General features: G+C 33.3%; 1 protein-coding gene across 1 annotated transcript in view; it reads right to left on the bottom strand.

The window, feature by feature from the left end:
* LOC106680718 (very long chain fatty acid elongase AAEL008004) overlaps positions 1-25,675 on the bottom strand; it is an 80,707-nt gene that overhangs the window by 47,501 nt on the left and 7,531 nt on the right. The window contains exon 2 of the mRNA XM_014420606.3: positions 5,846-5,909. Coding sequence (XP_014276092.1) covers positions 5,846-5,909 — 64 coding nt within the window. The remainder of the gene's footprint in view (positions 1-5,845; positions 5,910-25,675) is intronic.

The raw sequence follows: 25,675 nt of genomic DNA on the forward strand, positions 1-25,675 counted from the left end.
TTTTTTATTATTTTTTTATTTTAGTATGAATGAAATCATCCATCACTATTACCTATTGCCTACAACTGTGTGGCAGATTGTAATATCTATCAATAAATAAATCTATCATGGGTTCCCCAGCCGAATGTAAATATTATGTATAGATGTAAAATAATTAATTTATGTTAATTAAAATAATTAATATATAATTATATACTCATACAAATGAGTATTTATTTTTTGGTCACTTCAATTCAATTTTCTTAGTCTAGTACATAAATTATTTATTTTTTTATTATTCGATCAGTTTTACTATATTATATTGTTGATATAGATGCATATTTTTATTTGGACAAATCATAACAGTATTTTCTGTTGTTTATATATTTCTTTATTATTATTAATTTAATTTTTTTCTCTTTTAATACAGTGAGTACTATTGCTATCGTCTACCTTCTTTTTTTCGAACACTAATATTTAATGCCCTTTTGTTTGGCATTAAGTTTGTATGGCATATTGTATTAATTTTATTCAAAAGTATTCATGTAATACTATGCAGAAAATATTTTTAGTATTTACATGAGCATGAAAGAAAATAAATAAAATAATAGAAAATATGTTGTATCACAAATATCGATGGTAGTATCCGGGTCTAAACGCTGTGTAATCAGGAGTACAACCATTCATCACAGAGATTTGACCTTCGACACAATTTCTACAATTTCGCAAGACAAGTCAAATCTGTCTGTTAGCAACTATTTCGCCGAGTCATTTGAATAACAAGCTAGCTTTTACAATAAAGAGAGTACAGTCAATTTACGTCTATCTCAAAGTTTGCTCATCAAATTAACAGCCCTCCCAAATTTCAACATAAATTTTGAAACAGTGAATCACCAGATAAATTAACACATTATATATATGCAAAATTCATTAACTGAAGTTAAAATTTTCCATTTCTACTTACATTGATTATCGAGATCAAAATGTTGTAGTTGAAATATTTTTCATGTTTTCTACTAGAATAAGATAGGTATTTAAAGTTTATAATCTTGATTTGATCTTGATCTTGTTTATAGGCGCGACAGACTATGGAGGTCCAAGGCCTCGCGCGATCACTTAGGAAATACATCGCGCGGTTCTTGACGTAGTTTTCTTAGAGTGCGTCCGTCACTCTCACGCCTATTTTTATGCGTGCCACCCATTGGCTGACGGGCCTCATAAATGCACGGGGGGAGGTTGTGAGTGAGTATTGTATAGTTATAAGCTTGAAAAAATCCCGGATAGGGTCGGGGCTCGAACTCGCAATCTATGGGTTGGCAGACAGGCGCGTTACCACGCTGTTACCGCCCCCCCCCCTCTGTAATCTTGATAAACACCTTATTTTCCAAAATGATGGTAACCTAAATCGAAACTAATATCAAAGGCATAATAAATTTAATTTTTATTTATAAATGTAGGCTTAAAATAGAAACAACTCAATCTTTATTTTATAAGACAAAAAATTGTTCTGAAGCAACAATTGCAAAATACAGCTGAAAGATCTAGATCTGATTTTAAGGATTAAAAAAATAGTTAGACCATGTTGGAGATCGATGGAGCTTTTTTTTAACATTTTACAACTTTTTTCCCGGCTAATCAGAAAAAATACATCTTTACACTTAACGCAAATAATTTTTTTTTAATGTCTTTATTGAAACATACAACTGTATATTATATAATACAATCAGTAAATTTGATCTAAGTTAAAATGGAGAGTTACAGGCGTGTAGAGCAACTACACATTGGTAGCACTCTAATGACATTTTACATTAGCAGGTCTCGTAGCCTTCTTTTCAGGCGCCTCGGAGGATTGGCAGGAATGGAAGAGGATGCAAGGTTAGAAACTAGGGGGTTTGAGTGGTTAAAGAGTTTGTAATGGAAGGAGTGATATCTGGTTCGGGCTAGATCGGTTACATAGGGAACATTAAGGTCTTTTTGTATTTATATTTGAGACAAACTAAGGAGCATTGAGGATTTTACGTAGGATTTTAGATTATAAGGATTGGATACGAGAGGAATTCGAAGGTTTAGTGGAGCCCCAAAGCTCAACTCCATATGTCCAGATTGGCTTTATTACAGTCATGTAGATCAGTCTTTTGGAATGTGTTGGAAGTTTTGACAGTTTGTCTAGTAAGTGCTGTAATAGTCGAAATCGACGTGGAGTTTCCTGTCTTTTCAGTCTTGTTTGAGGATTCCAGGTTAATCGTTTGTCCAAATGTAGTCCAATGTAGCGGGTCTGTTCGACGGGAGTAAGGGTAACATTATTAAATGAAACTGTAGGGCAGTCAGTAGGTTTACGACGAAGGGTAAAGGATATTTGATGGGCTTTGTTGGAATTTATCTTAATCCTCCAATTACATCACCAGGGCTGTGATACGGAATTAGAGAGTTTGGGATACAATTAATGGGTTATTATTAACTGCGAGCACACATGTGTCATCGGCATAGGTGGTGAGGATAGTGTTAGGATTGGTTGGAATGTCAGCTGTATAGACGGTGTAGAGGATGGGACCGAGGATACTACCTTGAGGAACACCAGCGGACTGAGAATATAGGGATGAATAGGAAACGCAAATAATTAATGAATTATTTTTGTTTGTCTTATTGATTCAAACAATTACACTTGATCAGATAATCGGAAGTGTGCTCATATTCAATTTGATACATTCGTAGGGTTACACTCTACAGAGGAGTGAGGTCTGACATTTCAACTGGATGGGTCAAGTTGTCTGTCAACTGTAAAAGATCAAAAGAGTCGTGTGTAAATGATGCTTTCCAATCTAATGCCTATTGTATCATCAAGATTGTACAGTAGACAAACATTTAGTCGCTCCAACACGGTTCCAGTAGACAACCTTGGAGAACAGTAGTTCGATTTTTTCTTCTAAATAATGTAAAAACATTATAGAGAAAAGAGGTAGAATACATTATTATCCATTAAAAAATATATATATAACCGTATCGAGGCTAAGACAAGTAAATCTGCGTATATGGGTTATTTTCAAACAACGGTTTACTTTCGAGTTCAAAATACCAGAATACAATTTTTTTTTAAATAAAATAAAAAGGTTCTCAAGGATTAAAATATATTCATCTCTACGATTTCGTGAAACATTTCTCTCGGATAGACATGCTGACAACTATATTCCATTGTTTTACTACTGTTATACTATCCATGAAGAACTTTAATCCTCATTGTCATGGTTTGAGACCGGATTTTCAATTGCATCTTTCCCTAGCTCAAAACTGCGCCAAACCTCGACAGAAATTCGAAACATTCGACAGAAAGAAAGAAGTGTCAAAGATGATTACGAACTACAAACACTATATCTTCTGCTGAACTTGAATCCGATTCAAAACCACCATCATGATACGTAATTCGTTTTGACAGACTTGTGAAACTTAAAGTTTGATTCAGTGCTCCATTACTAAGCTCCCTCTGATAGAATTTCCCAGTTGGGAAAATAAATACCATCAGGTTTTTAAGCCCTAACAAGCGATAGCCATATACAAGAGTGAAGTCAATTGTTATCCGCAATATAGTTATAAAATTTTAGTGTAATCAAATAGGAAACTTATAAATACTCATACCTCATTTTTCGACATAGTCCCGTAGCTTTTCAACGCATATGGTCCATCGTTGTACAAACTTCATGGTGTCCTAATAAAAGAAGGTTTTCGGTTGACCTACGAACGCTTCTTTCATTCCTTCGTGCGGGGTAAATCGTCATCATGCGTAACACTTATGCGACCATTTTTTAACTTTTTAATCCATTCGTAGACAATCCGCTATGGCAAGAAACTGTTCCCGAACTGTACCGAAAGTCTTCGATGAATTTCGGCCCCTAATACGCCTTCCGACCGCAAAAAATGGATTCACTGAACGTTGGCTTTTCTTTGGTGCAAATAGAAAGCTGAGCAGCCATGATTAACAGCACGACGGCGATGACGAAACTAACCTAGCAGCTTGAAACTTGCATAGACATAACAACAAATAAACAAAGCATGCGTCATCAACGCAAAACGACAATGCTACCAACATAAACAAAAATATAACTAAATTGCGGATAAATATTGACTTACCCTCTGTTAATGCCATAATATAATTACGTTGTAAATAGTATTTAGTTTTATAGTTTTAGTTATATAGGTTTATTAATATTTAATTTAGTTACATTTATTTTTATTTGTATTGTTTTATTTATATTTAGTTATTTGAAAAGAAAAATGGGTAATTATATTTGTTTGTAATAATGAGTAATAGAGACAGTTGCTAGGGGTGATCATTGTTGCTAAGAACCGTCACATAGCCACGGACCGACCATCTTAGTTTTATAGAGCAGTTCCGACTAATTAGTGACCCTGGTAGCGTCATTAGCAGCCCTGTCTGCGTTTGGTTGATATTAGTTTGGACATTTGTTGAGTGTTTTAGTCGTCACTATAGTTCGAAACCAGACCTTTTCTGTGTTTCGACTTTAATATAGCAGTTCCGGATAATTATTGGTCATGGACGTGTGTAACCAGCCATATCTGCGTTCATTTCGCCGGCTCGCCTAATACCTTAATGCGACTGTTGGATATTTGGACCATAAATGAGCCACTACACCAACTCTGGACCATTGTAGCGGTTTATTTAGCTACCAGAGCTGCGATCTACTCTTCGGCAGCACTCTTCTGACCTATCGGAGTGGAGCAACCCTTTCGTTGCGCAGTATTTATTTTATATATTTATTTCTTTTTTTTGTGTGTAATTATTTTATTTTTATCTGAAAGGACCTTTTATTTTTACTTGTATATTTTGTTTATGTCAGTTTTTAGTTTTGTTTTTTTTACAATGTTTAAATTGAACCCAAATAAATGTTTAATCCGAGCCAGTTTGTTTTTTGTTCATTTTTAAAGCCTTCCAACAAAAAGACATAGTCGATTTGAGGTAGCTTTAACACCCTCATATATATACATATTTAGTAGAGCAAAATACTGAGCATCGTGAATACCTTTCCTCACTTTTTTTATCCAGATTTGACACCACTGAGTTTTCCTCCGACCACAGAAGATTAGACTCAAAATTAACGACTGTTTTAACTTTTTAACGGAAGATTTGGTTCTTATAGAAGTCTAAATTACATACGAAATAGTTATCATGTAATATAAGCAGATTGTGATCTAAAATATTTTGTTACATTTTGTGAACCAAGAAATCGTTTATTTATTATTATTAATTATTTCGACTTTGTTTCTTATTAATTTTTGTAACTACAGCATTTTAGTAAAGAAGTTTTTTAAAAAATATATTTCACAAAATTTATTTCGCTATCTTCTGTGTAACAGAAATACAACTTATAAAAATTCCCAAAACTACTATGCGAATAGATATGTGATTTCAACAATTATAAAGGATTAATTACTATTTAAAAACTGTACTAAAACCAATAAAGGGTCAGGAATTCAGTACATAGTAAGAATTAATCATAAATTATGAAATATAATTTCAGATAATTAAAAGAATATATTAAATAATTGAAGGGGTAAATGGATGAAGGAGTTATGTTATAAATAGTAAATTTTAATAAAAGGAGGTTCAATTTTTTTTTTTTGTTGAAGTTTGATATGTTTTGAAGTCTACATAGCCTCTTCTAAATCTAGGTATCTCAGTCATTAATTGGATTTTGAGGTCAGAGTACCCCACACTAGCCTCAACCCTCCCCTCCTCCCCCATCAACACAAAATATTCAACAAATGTCACATAGCGCCTTCATCCACTTACCACTTCAATTTTAAAGGTTTCACTCATACAACACGTCAGTAGTTTATAAAAAAATTAACTCACCACTCTTGTTTTGCATGAGGTCCTCATACCAGTCCGTCACCAACCGCGCCATCCTTTCGTCGGTCTGTAAACATAATAAAATATATTACTACAATAAGATAATTGTTGATAACACTATATATAAATACTATACTACTACCATTTATGTACTATACTGGTTGTTATGAACTATAACAACTAAATAATTGATTTTTTTTTCTATACGCCATGAAGTATAGTAACCGCTGTTTTTCTTTAGATTTAACTACAGTTACGTGTACCAACAAGAGAAGGAAAGATGAGAATGTATTTTTTAGTGAATTGCATAAAATAAAATACGAAGTGATAAATTTAAAAGTATTTACGAAGTAAAAAGGACAGACAGAAATTTATTTGTAGATATATACCCACACAACCTACGTGGGTCTTCATGATCTTTACGATCCAAATTTTCGTGAAATTATTTGATTATCTAAATCACAATTTATTCAATAGAACCTTTTACTGTTCCATTTATATTGCATTTTCTTACAAATTAAATTACAACCATTAATATACAGTAAATTACTTTACAAAAAATATATACCTATGTAAATAACAAGAGTTGAAACAGTTTATGTATAATAAATATACTTAACTGAAAGTTACCAATGTTTTAATCGTATATCAACTGTGACTATTTGTGTACCCACCATCTCAGCCACTGGGTTAGGGATGGTCCTAGAAGGGATATCCTTCCTGACCAAAATCATAACACCCACATAGGTGTACAGACCTCTACGAACGACGTATAGCCACTGAAGTATACCCAGGACGAGGCAGTGTATCGGTTAGTGCAACCACAGCTGGCCTATGTTGTTGTAGGAGTATCTCGATCTCAGCCTGCTTCGAAGAGAGGCCTCTGACGTTGTAGTTCAATATGACGTGTGTCCGCCATAATGACGTTCCAAAATTGTACCCATCATATAGATAAGTGTAGTAACCATGCTTAGCATTCGATCCATGCGTGAGCACACTGTTCGATTGTACCATTGGACGTAGAAGCAGTTATCGTCAAGGCAGACTGAGTCAGCTGTGGGGGCTGCTGCTGCGTCTTCTTCACGGGTGTTCGAACTATGAGTTTAGAGAAAGCTAGGTCCTTATGGACTAACCTGGTGTTCCTCTTATGCATATAGGCTGGAGCCGATTGTGCCAGTTCTCCCTTAGCTCTACTTTTCTTGATGAGTTCCTGCTGCACTGGACACTCCTTAGAATTGGCTAAGTGTCCTACCATTCCATTACATAACTGAGGTGGTCCCCTCGCAAGACAATCTGTGAGGAGGTGGGGTTCCCCACATGCAAAAACAAAGCCGATCATAATAGGCCATAGTATGACCATATTGTAGGCACTTGCGATACTGTACTGGGCAACCATCCTCCTTGAATGGGCTTGCCCTAAAGCGCACATGGTCAATGGTTTGAAGTGCTTGCAAGGAAGATAAAGTGACTGTTGGGTCAGTTATTACTTGAATTAAGTTCAGTGGGTACCGCTGGCCATCTTCATGCAGTCTAGTCAGGTGCCGAGCCATTTTGAATCCCGGCAGGTGTTGTAGGAGGTCATCAGTAATGTCATCTAGCTGATGATTTACATCAAAGCCATATAGGACAAACCTTTTAGAACGCTTTGTCCCAGGTGGCACAAATCTGTGAAATTGCACGTCTTTGTCGGTAAGCAGTAATGATGTGATGTTGAATTTTTTTTTTGTTTTTTTCATAACCCCTATTTCTGAATTTCATTTATGGTTTTTAGCATGAATACATATTCTGGTCCTGCATTGTTTCCTTCTTCTGTAGTGGCCTACATTTTAAGGAGTTTTTGACTTGTATTTTTGTTGTAGTGGACGTTCTTCGAATTTTATAATGTGCTGGTTTTAACTTAATTTAATTTAACTTTTTTTTTTTTCTTACCTCCTGGAAAAAGAAAAAAAGAAAAAGGCATTTAAATATATATATATACATATATATATATATATACATTTAATTTAACACTTGAGCGACAGTGCTATATCACTTTTGAAATATTAACTTAAAACGGGAAGAGGAGACTTTAAGATAGTTAAATCGAGCAATATTTAAAAAGCGTCTGAAATTTAAAAACGGCGTGAAACCCTCCACTCCCGCCTTCCATGGTAGCCATAAATATACTACGACATAAAAATTAACAACTAGTCAGATAGAGGTTCTTTAAATAGCTATTGCACTAACACACACTTAAGATAAATCATTTTAGACAGTACATTTAGTCATTAAAAAAAAAAAAAAAATGGCGAGTATAAATGAAGCTATTCAATGTCAATAGTAATTGAATATAAATGAATTGTTTTCTGACGACTAAAATCAATTAGATGCACTTAATTATTACTTCATACGATTCATGATGTGATAAAGGTATTTTCCAACTATTTTATTGTAAACGGTAAAAAAAAAGAAAAACATTGTCGATAATGTTATAGAATATTTTTAAAATTTAAAAATAATAACATTTTAATTTTATTTATTTTTGGAATGAGCATTCTACCAGGGTAATTGCAGTCCTTTTGTGATAATACTTTTATCAAATTTTAGCAACGTAATAATTAAATAATTTGTAAGATATTTACCATTCAGTTTATTACATATATACATTTTTAAAAATTAAAACGTACGTATATGATAGATATAGCTTGATATGCAATAAAAATTATAGAATTTATTTGTATAGCAAATACTTCCGGTCAGACGATTTTATCCAGACTTGCTGGATTACAGTTTTTGCATCATTACTATAAATGATATAAATGCCGTTTTATTAGTAAAAAAAAATGATTCAAGAAACAAGAACAAAATAAATGCAGTTTATTTAATGAATTTGCGATAACTAATGAAATTGGGACTTCATTATTGCTATCATTATTAATTAAAGGTTGGATAAATTCCACAGCTCACTCAATATTGTATAATTAGATTTCAATTTTAAAGAACATCCATAACTCGTAAATTAGAAAATGTTCATTATATTACAAAAATATAATATAACGTAAAAAAATACGAAATAGATTTCTGAAAAAATACATTTAAATTGCTTGCTAATATTCATTGATTAAGTTAAATAAGAACCAATGATTTATCTAGTATGATTAGAGCACACTAATATACAAACTGCAAACATTCTTCATAAGCTCATTGAGTATTCCTTCATACAGAGCGGAAACTAAATCAATTTCGGCCAATGACGCACTGCCTTTATCTGTTACGAGTGTAGCATCCAAGTAACCAACAACAAGGCGTATCGTTCCATTTCAGAAGGTGAAAAAATGGAACTCTCCCAGAAGGGTTCTTACCAATACTCTCTAAAAGCTGAAATAAAGAATATTTTTTATAATTCTAGAAGAATTTTAAATGATCGTGTTTTATCTTTGCTCTCAATGGATTTGAATGTTTTTACCACATAGATTTGTTTTTATGCGAAAATAATTGTGTTTTTATGCAAACAATTATTATTGATCATTTATTACGATTCTCTTTCACCCTCCGTAAAAACTGTTGAAAAAGAATTTTCATAGAAATCAATTTCTATGATTCTTTTTGGCTAATGTCCGCTATTCACGTAAACATTTATAACACCTCAGAATGTTTTCCGAATTCAACGTTACTACTACTCAGGAAAGCTGAAATTAGGATCTTTCAACCCATAACAATGTATTTCATACTTCATGCCTATAGAAGAGATAAAAAGTAGTTTTCCAAATTTAATGATAAGTCAAAGGCCCGATCGAATTTTGAGCTAAAAACATTATTTTTAGAATTTTATGATAATTTCAAATAAAACATTTTTTTTTCGAACATATTTAACCTCTTGCTTAATAAATTGAAACAAATTACTTTAATATTGTAGCACAATTGGATTATAGTAATTATTGTATCACAATTAGAGTAATGCCGTTCATTTTTTTTTTCTAGAATATGGAAAAAATACTGGTCATTGTATTAAATGAGTTTAAAAAAACTCAAAATCATAAAAACCAAAAGTTGCCTTCAGTAAAGAAGAAATAAAAAAGGGTTTAGGATAATAACAGTCAGTTTCGTTTTCAGTTCCCTGGAAAACCGTTAAATACATATTTTCATATAAGCAAAAAATATTATACCTGTGCGGTTTAAAAAATATAAATTTGGTGAAAGATTGTAACAAACAACATTTTGAAATATTTTGATCCGACTTACATGCTCAATTGGACCAAGTAAACTATATATATTTTTTGAATCCATGGAGATCAAAAACAGAAAATTATTATTTAAAACTGCTAAAAATATCATTATTTTCACGGTTCCTAGGTAATGCTAAGAACTACCGAAAAGGTGTTTAATATTTTTTTATCAATTTTATATATACATATAGAAATAATATATTTTATATATTTTTTAAAAATAAATAATTCAAATTTTATCCATTGTAGTCTCAAAACCTTTTATTTCTCTTATAAGTCCGACGTTTCGGCCAATCCGGCCATCTTCAGGGACAATATTATTACAACATTGAAACTATATAATTTAAAAACCATCAATTTCTAATTAGTCAAATATTCACTTAAAACAAAATCAAAAACATTTATCATCAGACACTATTCTTTAAAACTTTCATCACAACCTTGTTTATCAAAACCTAAGTCTCAAGAAAATATTAAGATTATAAATATTTTACATAGATATTAGGATGTTAACACATATAAATGCATATCTACAAAACTAAGCATTTATTAAATTAATATATTGGAAGAAGTTGGGAAGGTGCCTCAAAAAGACTGATACCTCTCATACAAAACTCTTTGAAGTTGAATTATAAACTTTAAATGTAAAAAATCATTTAAAATAATATATAGCACTTTGAAACTAATTGTAGAATCAACATCTAAAGAAGAACGGACAGTCCAAAACGTCGTGAGAAAATTAATGTAAAAATAAATGTTTGAGTAACAAGGCTACTAAATTACTCAGAAGGAAAATTGAGGAGAAAACATCATAAATTAATCCCTTCGAAAAAAAAACAACCTAATAATTTACTAAAGTTACTTTTAATGAGTTTTCAATTGCAAGAAATAAAATATTGAAATATGATTATCTTATTGGCTTTGTATTATAACAGAACATTGATAGTAACAAGTTGTAAATAGCAATTTAGAATATATTAATAATTCTAAGGTTTTTATTATTCATTCGATTTCAATTTAACACGCGAAGTAGTCAGTAGTAGGTTAATAGGTCGAGCCGAAATAAAGTCCTTTCAAGTATCCCAGAACATTTTCGTGCAACAGGTCCTAGATTTTATATTTAAAAAAAAAATAAAAACAACCCCAAAGCAAATAAACAAAAAACAAAACAAAAAAAAAAAATCCTAAAAAAAAAAAAAAAAAATCAAATTTTAAAGAACCCAAAAAAATTTCCGGCAAAAAGGCCCAAAATTTAAAATAAAAAAAAAATTAAAAGCATCTCAAATGCAATTAATCAAAGATCAAACGAAGAAATAAAATTCTTAACAAAACAGAAGAATTCAATTTTCTGACAATGCACACATTTGGTTATTCAAATGACTAAATATTGGCTAGGAATGACACTTAAGAATAAAAGTGACACAACTATGCGAAACAGAAACCAAAACATTACAGAAGATTACTGCCAATCATGACGATAAACAAAACTAACAACTCAGCAGAAATCTGTCTAAGGAAACCCCAAGGCCTATTCAAGATTCCGAAAATAACTCTGAAAGTGCTTGCTTTTAGGGGTTTATAATTCCGAGAACGTTTTATGAGACCTCATTCCGTGGAAATTGAACATTGGCATTTACCGTGCCGAAGATGTCCTTAGTCATCTTAGGCAGAAGGGTACCGTATTTCTATTTGAGAATCTAAATATATTTTTGAATAGCACACAAAGGCATTGATGATAGAGAACAGCGAATCGATAACTCTATCGTGATGGCTGTGCTAAGGAGTAGTGAAGATGCACAAATTGTGACATGATTTCCTAGAAGAAATTATGAGGTTTAAGGTGCATGAATATGGGACAGTGGTCCCGAAACGTTGTATCACGTGGTGATAATTTTAATAAGAAATTTCATTAAATTGGAAGTCATTAACCTCAAAAGAAAAATTATTTTATGAATTGACTCGCCAAACTTCCTATAGAGATAATCCAGATTAGAAGAAAACTATTGTTAACCAACGTTTCGTCCCATTTTGCAGGGTTTCGTCATGGCTGTCAGATTGAAAAAAGATTACAACTGAAACTCAGTTAAACTTAATATCTACTATTAAGGACTATCTTCTAGGACTATCTTCCTACAATCTACTTCATACAATCAACTATCTTCTTCCAATATATATGTTTTTTGTTAAATACTTCCTTCCAATGTTAGCCTACATGAATTAACAAACTTAGCGGCATCGATGTCACTCGATCAATGCCAATCTTTAAATAATTGAGCCAGGTTAGAAATTCGCGTCCAATTTCGATACTTCGTTATTTCTAAACACGGTACACGCAGGACATAGCTAGTGTATAAAATTAAAACACAAAATTAAAAAAAAAAAAACTCTGTTGGATAAATTATATCCAATGACGCGTCGAAAATCATAAACTAGCTTTGAAATCCACTGCAATTACGTTCTGAATAGATGAGAACGATTACGAAGAATAAAAAAACAAAAAACAAAGAGTAGATTGCAACATTCATTTGCTTCAGGGATCCAACAGTTAACGACTTGTTTTATTCTGGCAAAAGCAAATCTTGCAGAAACATAAGGAAAATAATAGCAACACTTCGATAAACTATTTTTATAATCATTTTAAAGTCTAAATATAAATATAATTTAAATAATATGCGAGAACAAGTTTTTTTTGTCTGAAAATTTATTAAGATTGTTGATTATTGTATTCAATTTAATTACGTACTACAATAGCAATACTAATTACTTCCACAGTAAAAAAAAAAAATTAAAACAATGTCAAGTATAATACGATAAGTAATTATCGTATTATACGTATACTATATATTTACATCAAAATAATAATCGGAAAAGAATAATCCAAAATAAAATTCTTGTATATTTGTGTCTTACGTGTGACGTGAAGAGGTAATACGATAGAGAAGAGCATTGTGAGTCCACCAGTAAGATAATTTTAGATAGCTGAGCTTTTTGATAATTAGATTGTCAAAAAGGCGAAACTATCAATTGGTACTCATATAATTAACGTCCTTACAAAATAGTCCATATAGAGTGTGGTAACAAGCCACAGCGCATTCTAACAATCGCTCAGGCAACTATTACTACTACTATTCCTCTGCCAGTTCTGACATCCAGATCCTCTTCTCTCACCCTCTCGCGGTAACTGCAGTTCAAGAAACCAAAATGAATAGCAAGACCTATAGCGTAGAGCGTGGCAGAATAGAAATGCAGTCCAGAACCGGTCAACAAGAATTCAACATGGTTAATCTGACTACATCATATTTTATTAGATTCAATTTAGCGATATTTAATTTTACCTATTTCAAAAACAAACTTGTAGGTATTATAAAACTTTCGTCTTCGCCTCCTGAACAACAGTTCTCTTTTTCTTTTAATTTGAAATATATTAATTTTATTTATTTTCATAATACAAAATCCCTTCCGATGATATATAATTTTCAATAGCATCACGATCTCACTCCTCTTAATTTGGATAAGAGAAGGCCAAATGCAATTTTTTTTTTTTTTTTGCTATTTGTCAGCGAAACAAAATTCTCATACATAGTTTTGCCTTTTGTATAGTTCTTCTTATCATCACTAGATACATATCATAAAAGATTTAGTAAAGGAAAGAATAGCTAAAGACCCTCTAAAATTATTCGGTTTCATTAACCACTGACCAGCGTTCCAACAACGATTTGGATGAGGAAGAAGTCTGTTCCAGAATATATTTATCAAGAAATAGAGATAGGGGAATTATGATCCATTTGAACAAATTAAAAGATTCAATTAAACACCACTGCAACAAAAAATTCTTGAAGTCTAATAACTCTATTGCTGATAGAGAAGTTAACTGGCCAATTTATTGCGATCATATTATCAGTACCTGTTAACAGTTTTTTATCTGGTAACATCATAAATCAATGTAAATATTTTGGAAGCTGGTAATGAAGATTAAATATTTCTTCTTCGATTTACTCTAGTTTGAATGTAGCAAACAGAAAACTAACCCTCTGCCATTGATGAGGTAAAAGTGTGCCCCTCTTCTATTGAAAGGAAGAGGTCATTGAAATATTAAACAGGCAGTGCCATGATAAGGTATGGGCGTCACATTCACCCAGGAAGTGGGTTTCTCTCCCAGTAAGCTACCGGTTACTAATTCAGATTTGAATTTTAGAGAAAACAACGAAAAAGATGGATATAATACACCTTCAATAAAACTGACTTATCCATTAATGTCCAATACAATTTAAAAATCTCCCATTTTGCGTGCTAAGAAACATCCCAGAGCTTTAAATTGATCAGAAAGGATTCAGATTAAGGCTTTACGTAAGGAGAAGAGAAGAAAACAACAAAATAATAAAACAGGTGAGAAAATACTTTTTTTTTTTTTATTTTAGGACTATTAGTTCTAAACTATTGGGGAACTCATCGCTGTACATATTTGTGACTTAATATCTCCAAGTAAAATACTAGACATTGTTATCGTCGTGTTAAATAACAACTTCAATATATTTTCGATGGCAGAAAGATGTTTCTTAATCCTAACTACTCTTAACATTTTTAGCCCAATAACAGTGTATTATAGTATTTGAGTGTCTTTTTCTATACATATATAGATTAATTTGGATATGTATCGAAAAAAGTGTCAAAATAAGAGTTTTCTTTGGAAGTTATAGCGGCAAGTAAGTAAAATTTATGAGAAATAGTGTTAACGCTCACTGTTATACAGAAGTAGACGTTCAATATTATACAATTAAGTTCTTAAACTTAAATTATGTGAGTAAAAAAAAAATGATTACATTCTCATAGAAAAAAATAATTATCAGTAATAGATAAGCTTTAAATGTACATATCATCTTTACCATGCCCTCAAGCGGGCGGAGAAAAGATGCCAGGAGATAGTAAAAAAACTACATCATCGCAACATTCAGGTAAACCCAGCAAAAACAGATTGCGTGGTGTTCGCAGTACAGAAAGGGAAGAAAACCAGACTATCTCGCACGCTCCAAGAGGCAAACTCCGTAACTAAGGCCTTCAAACTCTATAGTTTATCTGGGCATTAAACTGGATCGCCACACGACAGACACTGTCAGGTCATAGCTACATGAAGACCAAACGAGTCCGTCTCAGATGATACCGGTTACACCACCTTTTACCATCACCAGTACTCTCACTAAGGCTCAAACTCCAAATTTATGAAAGTATTTTGAGACCAGCTCCTCTATAAGGTACTCCACTCTTCACCCATCTCAGAGAAGGGTCCCTCTACAACGGTTCCAGGATACAGTGTTGGGGAAGATTGTGCGGCCAACATCGCTGAAGAAGATCAACTACACGAGCTCTTCGAACAACCCACTGTGCCTGCATTCATCCAACGCAGGCACATAAAGTTTTTCGACTCTCTACAGCACCAAAGAAATCCACTGTTCAGGACCCTTACACCAGCGCCCCACCCACAACAAAACCAGATAAACACTCAGAAACGACGAACCAGCACACGTATTTAGGGAATAAGTTTCTTTTAGGTTTAGTTTAAATTTCAAAACCAATATGTGCCCCAGCACATTATAAAATTCAAAGAACGCCCACTACAACAAAAATACAAGTAAAAAACTCCTTAAAATGTAAGCCACTACAGAAGAAGGAAACAGTGCAGGACCAGAATATATATTCATGCTAAAAACCATAAATGAAATTCAGAAATAGGGGTTATGAAACAAAAAAAAAATCATCTCTATTTTAGGCAGCACGATGACGTTAAATTTTACACCTTTGCGCCGCGAGGCACTAAACGGCCGAAGAAATTTGTCCTCCTAGGATTCGACCTTGACCACTCACTGACCTTAAATTTCGTTAGCCCTGATTCACAATGGGTAGAAGACTAATGAGGAGGGATGGGCAATCAATTCTACCCTACCGTCTGCGAGTCAAAATTTAAGGAGGATGGTGGTCAAGTCAATTTTCTCTATTTATAACCAGCTTGAATCGACGCTACGACGTACCAAAGGAAACAGGGGCTCCGGAGGGGACGGAATTCGTTATGTGCTGCTGAAAATGCTACTGAGGAGGGGTAAAGCGTTTCTTCTAAACATATTCAACGCCTGCGTGAGGACATCTTACTTTCCAACCGAAGCGAGCAATTGTCTACTCAAGCCTGGTAAGAAGAGTGACTTGACTAAGCACTATCGTCCGATCAGCCTTCTCTCACATATGAGCAAGATATTTGAGAAGCTCATCCTTCACCACCTCATGGAACACTGCGATGAGAAACAGATAGTACCACCTGAGCAGACAGGGTTCTAGCGAGGGGTCGCATGTCAGCACCATCTGGCCAAACTCTAAACTCACACCCTGGGACAGATGCATATGAACAGGGCGAGGAATTTCATTACGCTAGGTTTTCGAGAGTGACTTCCATCCACTTCTAATCCGCCGACTGGAGGAATTCATGTTTCCCGCCACCCTATGTCGACTGATTCGAAACTATGTTAGCGAGTCAGTCGTGAGCTTTTCGATTCCTGTCCCCACCACCTGCGGAGTACCTAAGAGTTCGGTCCTGGGACCAATACTGTTTGTGATATTCACAGCTCCTGTAGTATCAATCCAGCACCCGAAGGCAGTGGTAGCTGCCCATGCGGACGACATCGGCATCTATGCCTCCAGCGTACTCAAGAAGCAGCAAAAACCATTACCGCTGAGCTCAAGCTTATTGGGATAAAATTATTTGGGATGCAATAGTGATGTCTTTCCTGAAAGGACCACAGCCTACCCTCTTCAAGATAGACGAGATCGACCAGCGGATCTCCACCTCCATTCTCTACCTGAGAGTCAGACTCGTGAGAGACTCAAAATAGCCCACCAGAAGACATATAGGCTATATTACCTACTAATATCAGTGAAGATCTCTCTTAGAATGAAGCTACAGATTTATAAGACCCCCGCTGCTCTTCGGTGCACCCCTTCTGCGACATCTATACAGAAGTATTCTTCAAAGACTGGAGAGCTTTCAGACGCCGTCCTTCGGCGAATAGTAAGAGCCACAACGATACAGAGGACCAGAAATACAGTTAAACACGATGAACTCCAGGTTCCCTCTGTACTGGATTACATTGACCGGAGGCACGTAAAATTTTTTGATGAACTGAAGGCCAGCACCAACCCACTGTTTAGGAAAATCGTCCCTCCACCGACCTGGGTGGTGGCAAGAAACTATCCCCCTGGTAGATGTATTCGTCGAGGGAAGGGGTTTGGGCTATACTGTCTGAACCTACTATAATTCACCACCAGCAAAGCGGACCCTTCTCGCACAACACAATACTGAAGCGTAACTAGCACCGGCGCCTCTCCACACACAGTGAACGTACCCTTAAAATACCTTTGGGTAAAATAAGGATTCAGAACTTGTATATCTTCTGTTTATATTGTAATTGTAACTATTTTCTAAAGGAGGGTACGAAAAAAAAAAATAATAATAATCATTATTATCTTTATTACTTCTCCCTAAAGTCTATAAAGTGGCAGGGTACGAGAATAGACCAGCAGGTAGCATAGTATATCTGGGTGTCACCCTTGACAGACACCTGAGGCAAGCTCGCCTCTGTAATAAGAAGATCAAGCTGGTCAAGACTACGTCTTACAGGCCTAATCACCTGCTAATTTCTCCTAATCTTTCCCTTCGCCTCAAATTAATGGTCAAGAAAAGTGTTCTGAAGCCTAGCCCTGCCCTACGGAGCACCTGTGCTGACCAACATAACACCTTCAACGACCAAGAGACTTAAACAATTCCAGAGCGGTATACTGAAACGTGTAGTGAGACATACTTCACTTCAAAGAGCAAAGACGGACCTAATACATATGACATTCGAACCAATGACTGTGACAGAATTTATATGGAGGAGACATCAAATTCCTTGACAGCCTTAAGTACTGTACGAACATATTATTTAGGGCACTGACACCGACGGGACGGCCACAAAGGTGGTAGACACACACAAACAAACTCCGAATCGACAGAGGACAAGTTAATAAATTATTTAAATCAACAAACTTGGTGAGCCCCATCAGACTGACACAAAATACAGACTATCCCTTTCCAAATGATCAAATTTCCTCAGCCTCCTCTTAAAATACATTACTAGAACGCAGAAAAAAAGGGTACCTTCAACCCGTTTTCATCATGACATCAACCCCACGCACCCATGGGGCTTAGAAGAAAAAAAAATCATACTAAAGTTAATTTTTGAAGGATCGGGGTTTTTTAGTCAGAATTTTGGGGTTTTGAAGCACTTTTTTGTTTCTTTTACAGCACGAAAATACAGTCTTTAATAATAATATTATTTGTCATTTATCTTCCCTTTATTTACTGTCTTATACAATTTTATATTATGGTTGGTATTGGTATTGGTATTTGGAGGGTCAATCATCAACAAAAAAGTTTTTTCAGGATTTATGTATATTTTGCAAAACTTAATTTAGGTTTTTTTTAATAATTTTTTTTAATATTAATTAAAATAATTATACGTAAATTTATGCAGGATATACTCTCATGCAATATACCTAGAACATTTAACATAAACAATACTTAAAAAAAATATTATTCATTTATCAGCACAAATAAGCAATAGAAAGGAAAAAAAAAAACACTATTCAGAAATAACTTTAGCGGAGTAGTTGGGAAACCAACCTACAAAACAATGAAACAAGGAACAATGCAACAAAATGGAATGTAGATACTTGTCCATTTTAACAAATAAAATATTATTTCTATAAATGTAAATATAAAATTATTCAAACCAAAACAAATGTAGAAATAATATCAGTGTTTGGCTAAAATGAGATGTTATGAAAGAGAATTTGAGTTTCCTATCTTACAGTTCTACAGTTCCTAAGCCTACGTGATTCTATACTCCTAAAAAGCGCCAGCTTCTAGTTACCTCCCTCTTTTTCGCCCGCTTTGACTACGGTTGCCTCGTTTATGGTGGACTATCAGGTAGGCAAGAGAGTAGTGAATTATGGAGTGGATCATACCTCCACGCTGGTATGCCGATTTAACGTGGCATACCCTCTTTTCCGTCGGTAATACTTCCTTGGGTTATACACCCTGTTTAGAACATTTAAAACTAAAAAGCCTCCCTATATTCTCGATTTAACCCCATGTTCTTCAGTTCGGTCCTCAAATATGAGATCTCAACCCACAAATTTGCACATTCCTTTTCATAGAACAGTGTCCTTCGAAAAATCTTTCATAATCTGAGGTAGCACAAGTGCTACGTTCTGGAATTCTGTACGCACTTCCGTCCGTAAAACCCTTCTATTAACCGCATTTAAACATAAATAATTTATCCTATCTCTCAACTATCAATCTTCCACAAATCAGTAACATTAAAATAAGATGTATGATACGTATTAATTGAAGATTTGCCAACTATTTTATTGTTTACTTCAGGTTTTGGGTATTTATGAATATCGAGTCTGAAACTATTGTTATTATTTTTAAATTTGTTTTTATAATTTTGATGGTGTTATAGCTAGGTAATTAAACAATTTTATACCAGACAATTGGAACTCAAATGTTCATAGTAATTATTTCTAGGCTAGAATAAATTAGACAACAAAGTTCTTTTATTCATTTCATTTATTCAATCTTTTATTTTAGAATAAAAAATCGGGAAAAAGTTTTATTGAAAATAGTATAGTAATAAACACTAAACGGTTGTGAACCAGAAACGATAAAACATTTAATATTATGTCAATAAATTAATAAACGCATAGTTAATAATGATGGTACAAGTATTATTAGTACGAACTTAGAATAAAAAAAACATATATTAATTTATTTATTTAATTCTAAGTGTTTCGACCACTAGGGTCTTTTAAACTGGAAAATCAATAATTAAACACATTTGCTAACTACCATTGAGATAGAAAATGGAGAGCCGCTAAGATAGGCCTCTTGGCTAAAGCCCAATAGACACCCGAGATACTTTCTAAAACATCTTTTCAATTCAACTTTTGCCTCATTGATCTTTTGAATGTTTGTCTCATCTTATCTCAATGGGAAGACAAGCCGTGAGATCGAGGATGTAGGTTTCTCAGTCCTCTGGGATCGGAATAGGGACCCCCACCCACACGGAAATACTTCCATCGGAAATAAAGATAAAGCTTCTTCCTTATCTCGTAACTGCACGAGACGTGGAACTGCCTGATAGCCCATGAGTGAATCATAACAAACATTTAATTAGCTGTTTTATTTATTAATGTCATTGAGATAAATGAATATGGTAATTGAAAAAGTACATTAGAAAGATATGTTATCATAAGATGAATTATAATTAATTAAACGTTTCAATTACCACCTTCTGGATTCTTATTTTAATATTAAAAGTGACAATTATAATTGAATAGAACTGATAAATATAAGTAAATATTAAAAATATGAATAAGTGTAATTAAAAAAAAATTAAAATTTCAATTTTTTTTTTCTTCAAGTCCTCCATTTAGGATCAAAGCACCTCCAAAGTGGAAATACAGAAATTAATTTTTAGGGACTAACTCGAAATAAATAATGACTAATCTAGGTGGGAATAGAATACACGATGCCTCGAACAAATCACTCTTGAACCCTCTCGCCTCAACGCAATAATGTTCTGAGTTATAACCTTAAGGTTCATTTATATTATTACACTATTTAGTATTTACTCGTATTTACTATTTACATAAAACTACAAATACCAAAATCGATTCGCAAAAAAAACCTGTACCGATACAACCCATGAAGAGTCAGCGGCTCAGTAGCTAATAAAAAAGTACTGGTTCAAAACAATACTTTGGCGGTTTAGGAGGTTATTTGTCTGTGATAGAATGATAAATTATTTGCCACAGCCGGATCAGTAACACTGTACTACTCCGGTCCCCCTAATACAAGTTTAACATAAAAAATGGGAATAATAGTATGATAACAATAGCAAAATATGGTACATATAATATATAGTTTCCAATTAAGTCAGGGAGTAAACCAAACTATTTCCTCCATTTCCTTTTTCTCTTTAGTAAATATATATGTTGGTTTAATAATATGCAAAGGCCTCTTATCTATCAACAAGAACTTCTTGCCAGAGATGTCGTTTTGAGAAGAGTAGGGGAGATGTCGTCCCACATTCAATTATTTGAAAACTCGGAAAGTTTTGTAATTGGACGCTGAGAACCTACTTCTAACTACGAAGATTTTGTACAGCCGCCCCCTCCAATAAAGTTGTAGGAACTTCTCTGCCTCTTGGAAAAAAATATTACTTCATCACCGTTCACTTCACATTCCCATTTCAAAAGTAGAAAAGGTTTAAAAAAATTATTAATCCATTTTTCTTCTTTTTTAGGCCAATTTGAAGCCGGCCTAACATATGCTTCTAGACAAGTGGCGCACAACCAGGGTTCCGCTGAACACTAGTGAGCCTCTTCCATGGTTTCCATAATTATTTAGAAACGGTTCATTCAACACAGTTTTGAACCTTACCATCTTAGATTTTCTTTAATTTTGCACAGATTTTGTGTATGTACTCTAGCCTTTCTTAGGTTTTGCTGAAAAGATGGCATTTGACACTTAATTTTTGTGATAATGCAGGGATTCTGCCATTTACCTACTTCCACCAAAAGGGTTCAACCATTTTCCTATAACTACCAAATAGATTTCACCGCCAAAAAGAGGTTGGAAACCACTGATCTAGACAGTTAAATACAGTCAAATGAATTATATGCATCATAGTATTGTTGATAAGATTTGTAGATTCAGTATCATCTAAAGACTTCATTAAGAATCAGACAGGTTGTGCTGACGCGATTGTTTCACTTAGATCTTTATTTATATGACAATAGTTTTATAAAATTCCTCAACCCTGAAGGTCATACATAATCCTACAAATGATCGAAGAAAGAAATAAAAGAGCAAGAAGTAATGGAACGGTACTGCTACAGATACTGAAAATTGAAGACCCCTTGAAGGAGAATAGTATTCAGAATAATGCCTTGGTATTAGCATAACTTACGAGGATAGCACTGGAGCAAAATGCAAATGTGCCAGCGAGTGCTGTTAGCGTCGCATTGAAGAGATAGGATCGGGCCATAGCTTCCAGTTCAACCAGCTTTCTTAATGATCCGTTAAGTATTATTTGACGATAACAATAAAATAACGATGGATCAACAAGGGTTCGTGCACCTCAACGTTATTAATTTTGCTTTAATTTTTAATGGATACAAAAAAAAAAAAAAAAACCTGGTGTGATGTGCGCGCTCGCAGCACACAACACTTACCGAACTACTATCAGTGAAATTGTTCACTCGCCCTTTTCAGAACAGATATTTTAAAATTATTTAGTGTGACAATTATTTTTCCTAATGAGCCATTTAATTGATAAATGGGCTATCTCCAATTTCAACAGTTTTCAGAAAAGTGCTTGAAGTAATTTGCAATAAAATGCAGAATTTAAACATTTTACTTTTGCAAAAGTACGATGGAAATATAGAAATATAACAGTTTACGAAACAAATTGTTTCATAGTCCAATTTTATATAATCCGTCATCATACCGATATTATGAACCAGAAAAAATCAAATGCAAATTCTAAAAATTGAAAATATTGCTAGATGGGGTGAACCTAAATACTAGGACACCCTATATGTTTTAGTAGGATTAATCCTGAATTCTTGAAATTGACACCGACAAATTTTACAAAATTAAAATACCCCTTAAGTTAGAAACTCTAAGATCATACACAACAAAACGAGGCGAATTCCCACATATTTTTGACCTACTATCCTCTGTATAGAACGTGCGATCCTAAACCTTCGTCCACACTAGGAGACAGCTTGCGCGATTTCGGTCTCAAAAACGTCATCAAGCAACTTCTCAGAAAAAAAAAATCAGCCTCAACGAATTTGCAGTATGACCAAAAATCTTCCATTCAGAATACCTGACAGGGCATAACATAAGACACGTACAGCAGTATACAGTGTGCATACTTTCAGAAACAAAACTTCAGTCTTTATTGCTTTTGCGTCGAATTTTTTTTAAAGTAAATTAATAACGATTAATTACTCATAAATAATAAAATAACAATTAATAGATTTTATGGCGTGTAGAATTGCATTGAATAATTCGTTTTTCATATATACCATATTGATATTCCAGGACCTGCCAGGTCTCATATTAGTTATTAATATATCAATCATTATAATCATAAAAATTAGTATATAAGAAACAGTTTAACGTTGTTTTAATCAAAAAGAAAATTTCTTGACTCAAATAATTATATTAATTTTGAGGGTAAAAAATTGGAATCAAAACAATTAAATATTAATTTATAAAATCCACTTAACACTCCAAAGCTTTCTACGGCTATGGTGTTTCAACTTTTTTCGTCTTGGTACCCTTCTAGGGCTGAAAACAAATATGCGGCACCCTTCTAGGGCTAAAAATAGACATTTCTATATCCATTCGTTTCTGTTTTATTTTTATGAACTATTTTATATGTCCTTAAAAAAAACATATATATTGCACTAAACAGAATTAATACAAACGGTATTTTAAGTGCGAGAAAGATTTTCTTTTTATCACTAACTCTTTTTTTCAAAAAAAAAAAAAAGAAAAGATAAGTAAAAAGATTGGGAGATAAGAACCCGTTACAGGTTTATTTATTTAGTAGGTAAGACCTGACATTGAGGACAGCATAGTTCTCAGGAACATAAAGAACATTCCAAGGTTGTGATGTTTTATATCTAATAACATATAAAAATAAGTAATATAGTAAAATTGATAATATCCAAAATGTGTTTAAAAAATGAAGGAAGTAAACATACTTGATACAATGTTGTATTACATAACACACGATATAACACAGGAACCGGAATGGTCCTAATTTGAAGGAAGTGCTAGTTCTTGGTCCACTTCTTAAAAATAATTAGTTACCTCTCACTTTCAAGAAGCCATTTTTAATTGTTACTTTAATCACATATTTACACAATTATCACTGCTGGAATTATTTAATGAGATATATATATATAAATGTTTTTTTTTAATTATATAAAATGTGAAATTTACTTTAGATTCGCAGGGAAAAGGTGAGAAACATTTTTAGTTATTCAGTGACATACACAACTATAGAAATGTCAATGACCAATCAAGTAGGAAACGACAGATTTTATAATAAAACTTCACATAGGTTTCCTATTAATAATTATAAATATTTACTCTATAAACATATCATTTTAAATTACTTAGTTATTGAATGAAAGCACTAACTTTGAAAAACTATACTTTAACGAATATTTAATCCCTAAACATGACGTATATGAATGAACATGACGTGCAAGGAATGAACTTGTGAATCATACAATAGGCTGCAATTTAAAAAAATTAGGAGGTATAATAATATCGAGTTCCGAACACTATCACGGAGTGACCAGTGATTTTTATGTAAAAAAAAAAAACTCATAAGATTGTTTAATTTATTCTATGCTTGGATTATACGGATCTTGAAATGTGAAACTTCAAATTTTAAAATTAGATTATTATTTTTATATACACTATTACGAAGGTTTATTATTGAAAATAGAAAAGCAAAAACAATTTTTACAGCATTATCTTTAAAGCACGTAGTAACGATGATAAAATATTATAAACAGTTAATTTTTCTTCGCCTAATTTACCTTACAGCAGTTTACAGCTAATTTGATGATGTTAGCAATTAGTTAAAGTTGTTTACGAACCTGATATTTCCCAATTTCCGTTTCCTATCCCTTCCCGCCTACCGCCTAAGGCTTTGTTAATTTTTTTTTTCTTTCGGCTATTACATGGAACAACAATACGTGCCAAAAATGAATTACCCCAAGGGTATTAAAATTTTTATCTAGTTTGCCTTGAAACGACTGAATAAATCAGAACTAATATTTCCTTTTAAAACATCAACATTACCTACAATATTATACTATACAACATTTCATGGTTCAAACATAAATTTATAAGACACATCTTCCCTATATGATAGCAAATTCTCAATATTAAAGAGTACCGTTGTTTCGTAGAGACATTTACCATCAATTATAGCTAGTTATTATTTTTTTTTTTATTTTTTTTTTTCCATACCCTTCTATAATGATGTTATTGAATATCTGGTACATACATATAGGAGGTATGGTATATGTATATCTGGGTGTTAATGATACCTTGGATTGCCTTTTGGCATTATAAGGTGCTAGTTGTTATTTGTTTAAATTACTCAATAAATCGAAAGTACTACGCAATATAAACGAGAATGGATTTAAAATCAGGACAGCTGGATATTAAAAAACATTTTATTGTTATTTGAAAAAAAAAACTATAAGCTACAGTGTATTCTATTCTAGCCATTCTATTCCAGTGTATATCTATTCTAGCCATGGTAGGGGGTCAAGTTTTCATACCGTGGAACCGTCACAGAAATTAAAGTCGACCCCAATGGCCGAAATCTAACCGGCATTGCTGCAGTCAAGAAAGTTGAATCTGTAACTCAATCGACTCCCTAGGAACGGCCATTGTATTTCTACATTGTAAATACTATTTACAACCTACACATTAACA

The sequence above is a fragment of the Halyomorpha halys genome, unplaced genomic scaffold (genome assembly GCF_000696795.3).
Source record: "Halyomorpha halys isolate HHAL.00 unplaced genomic scaffold, Hhal_1.1 Scaffold283.1, whole genome shotgun sequence".
NCBI classification, from domain to species: Eukaryota; Metazoa; Arthropoda; class Insecta; order Hemiptera; family Pentatomidae; genus Halyomorpha; species Halyomorpha halys.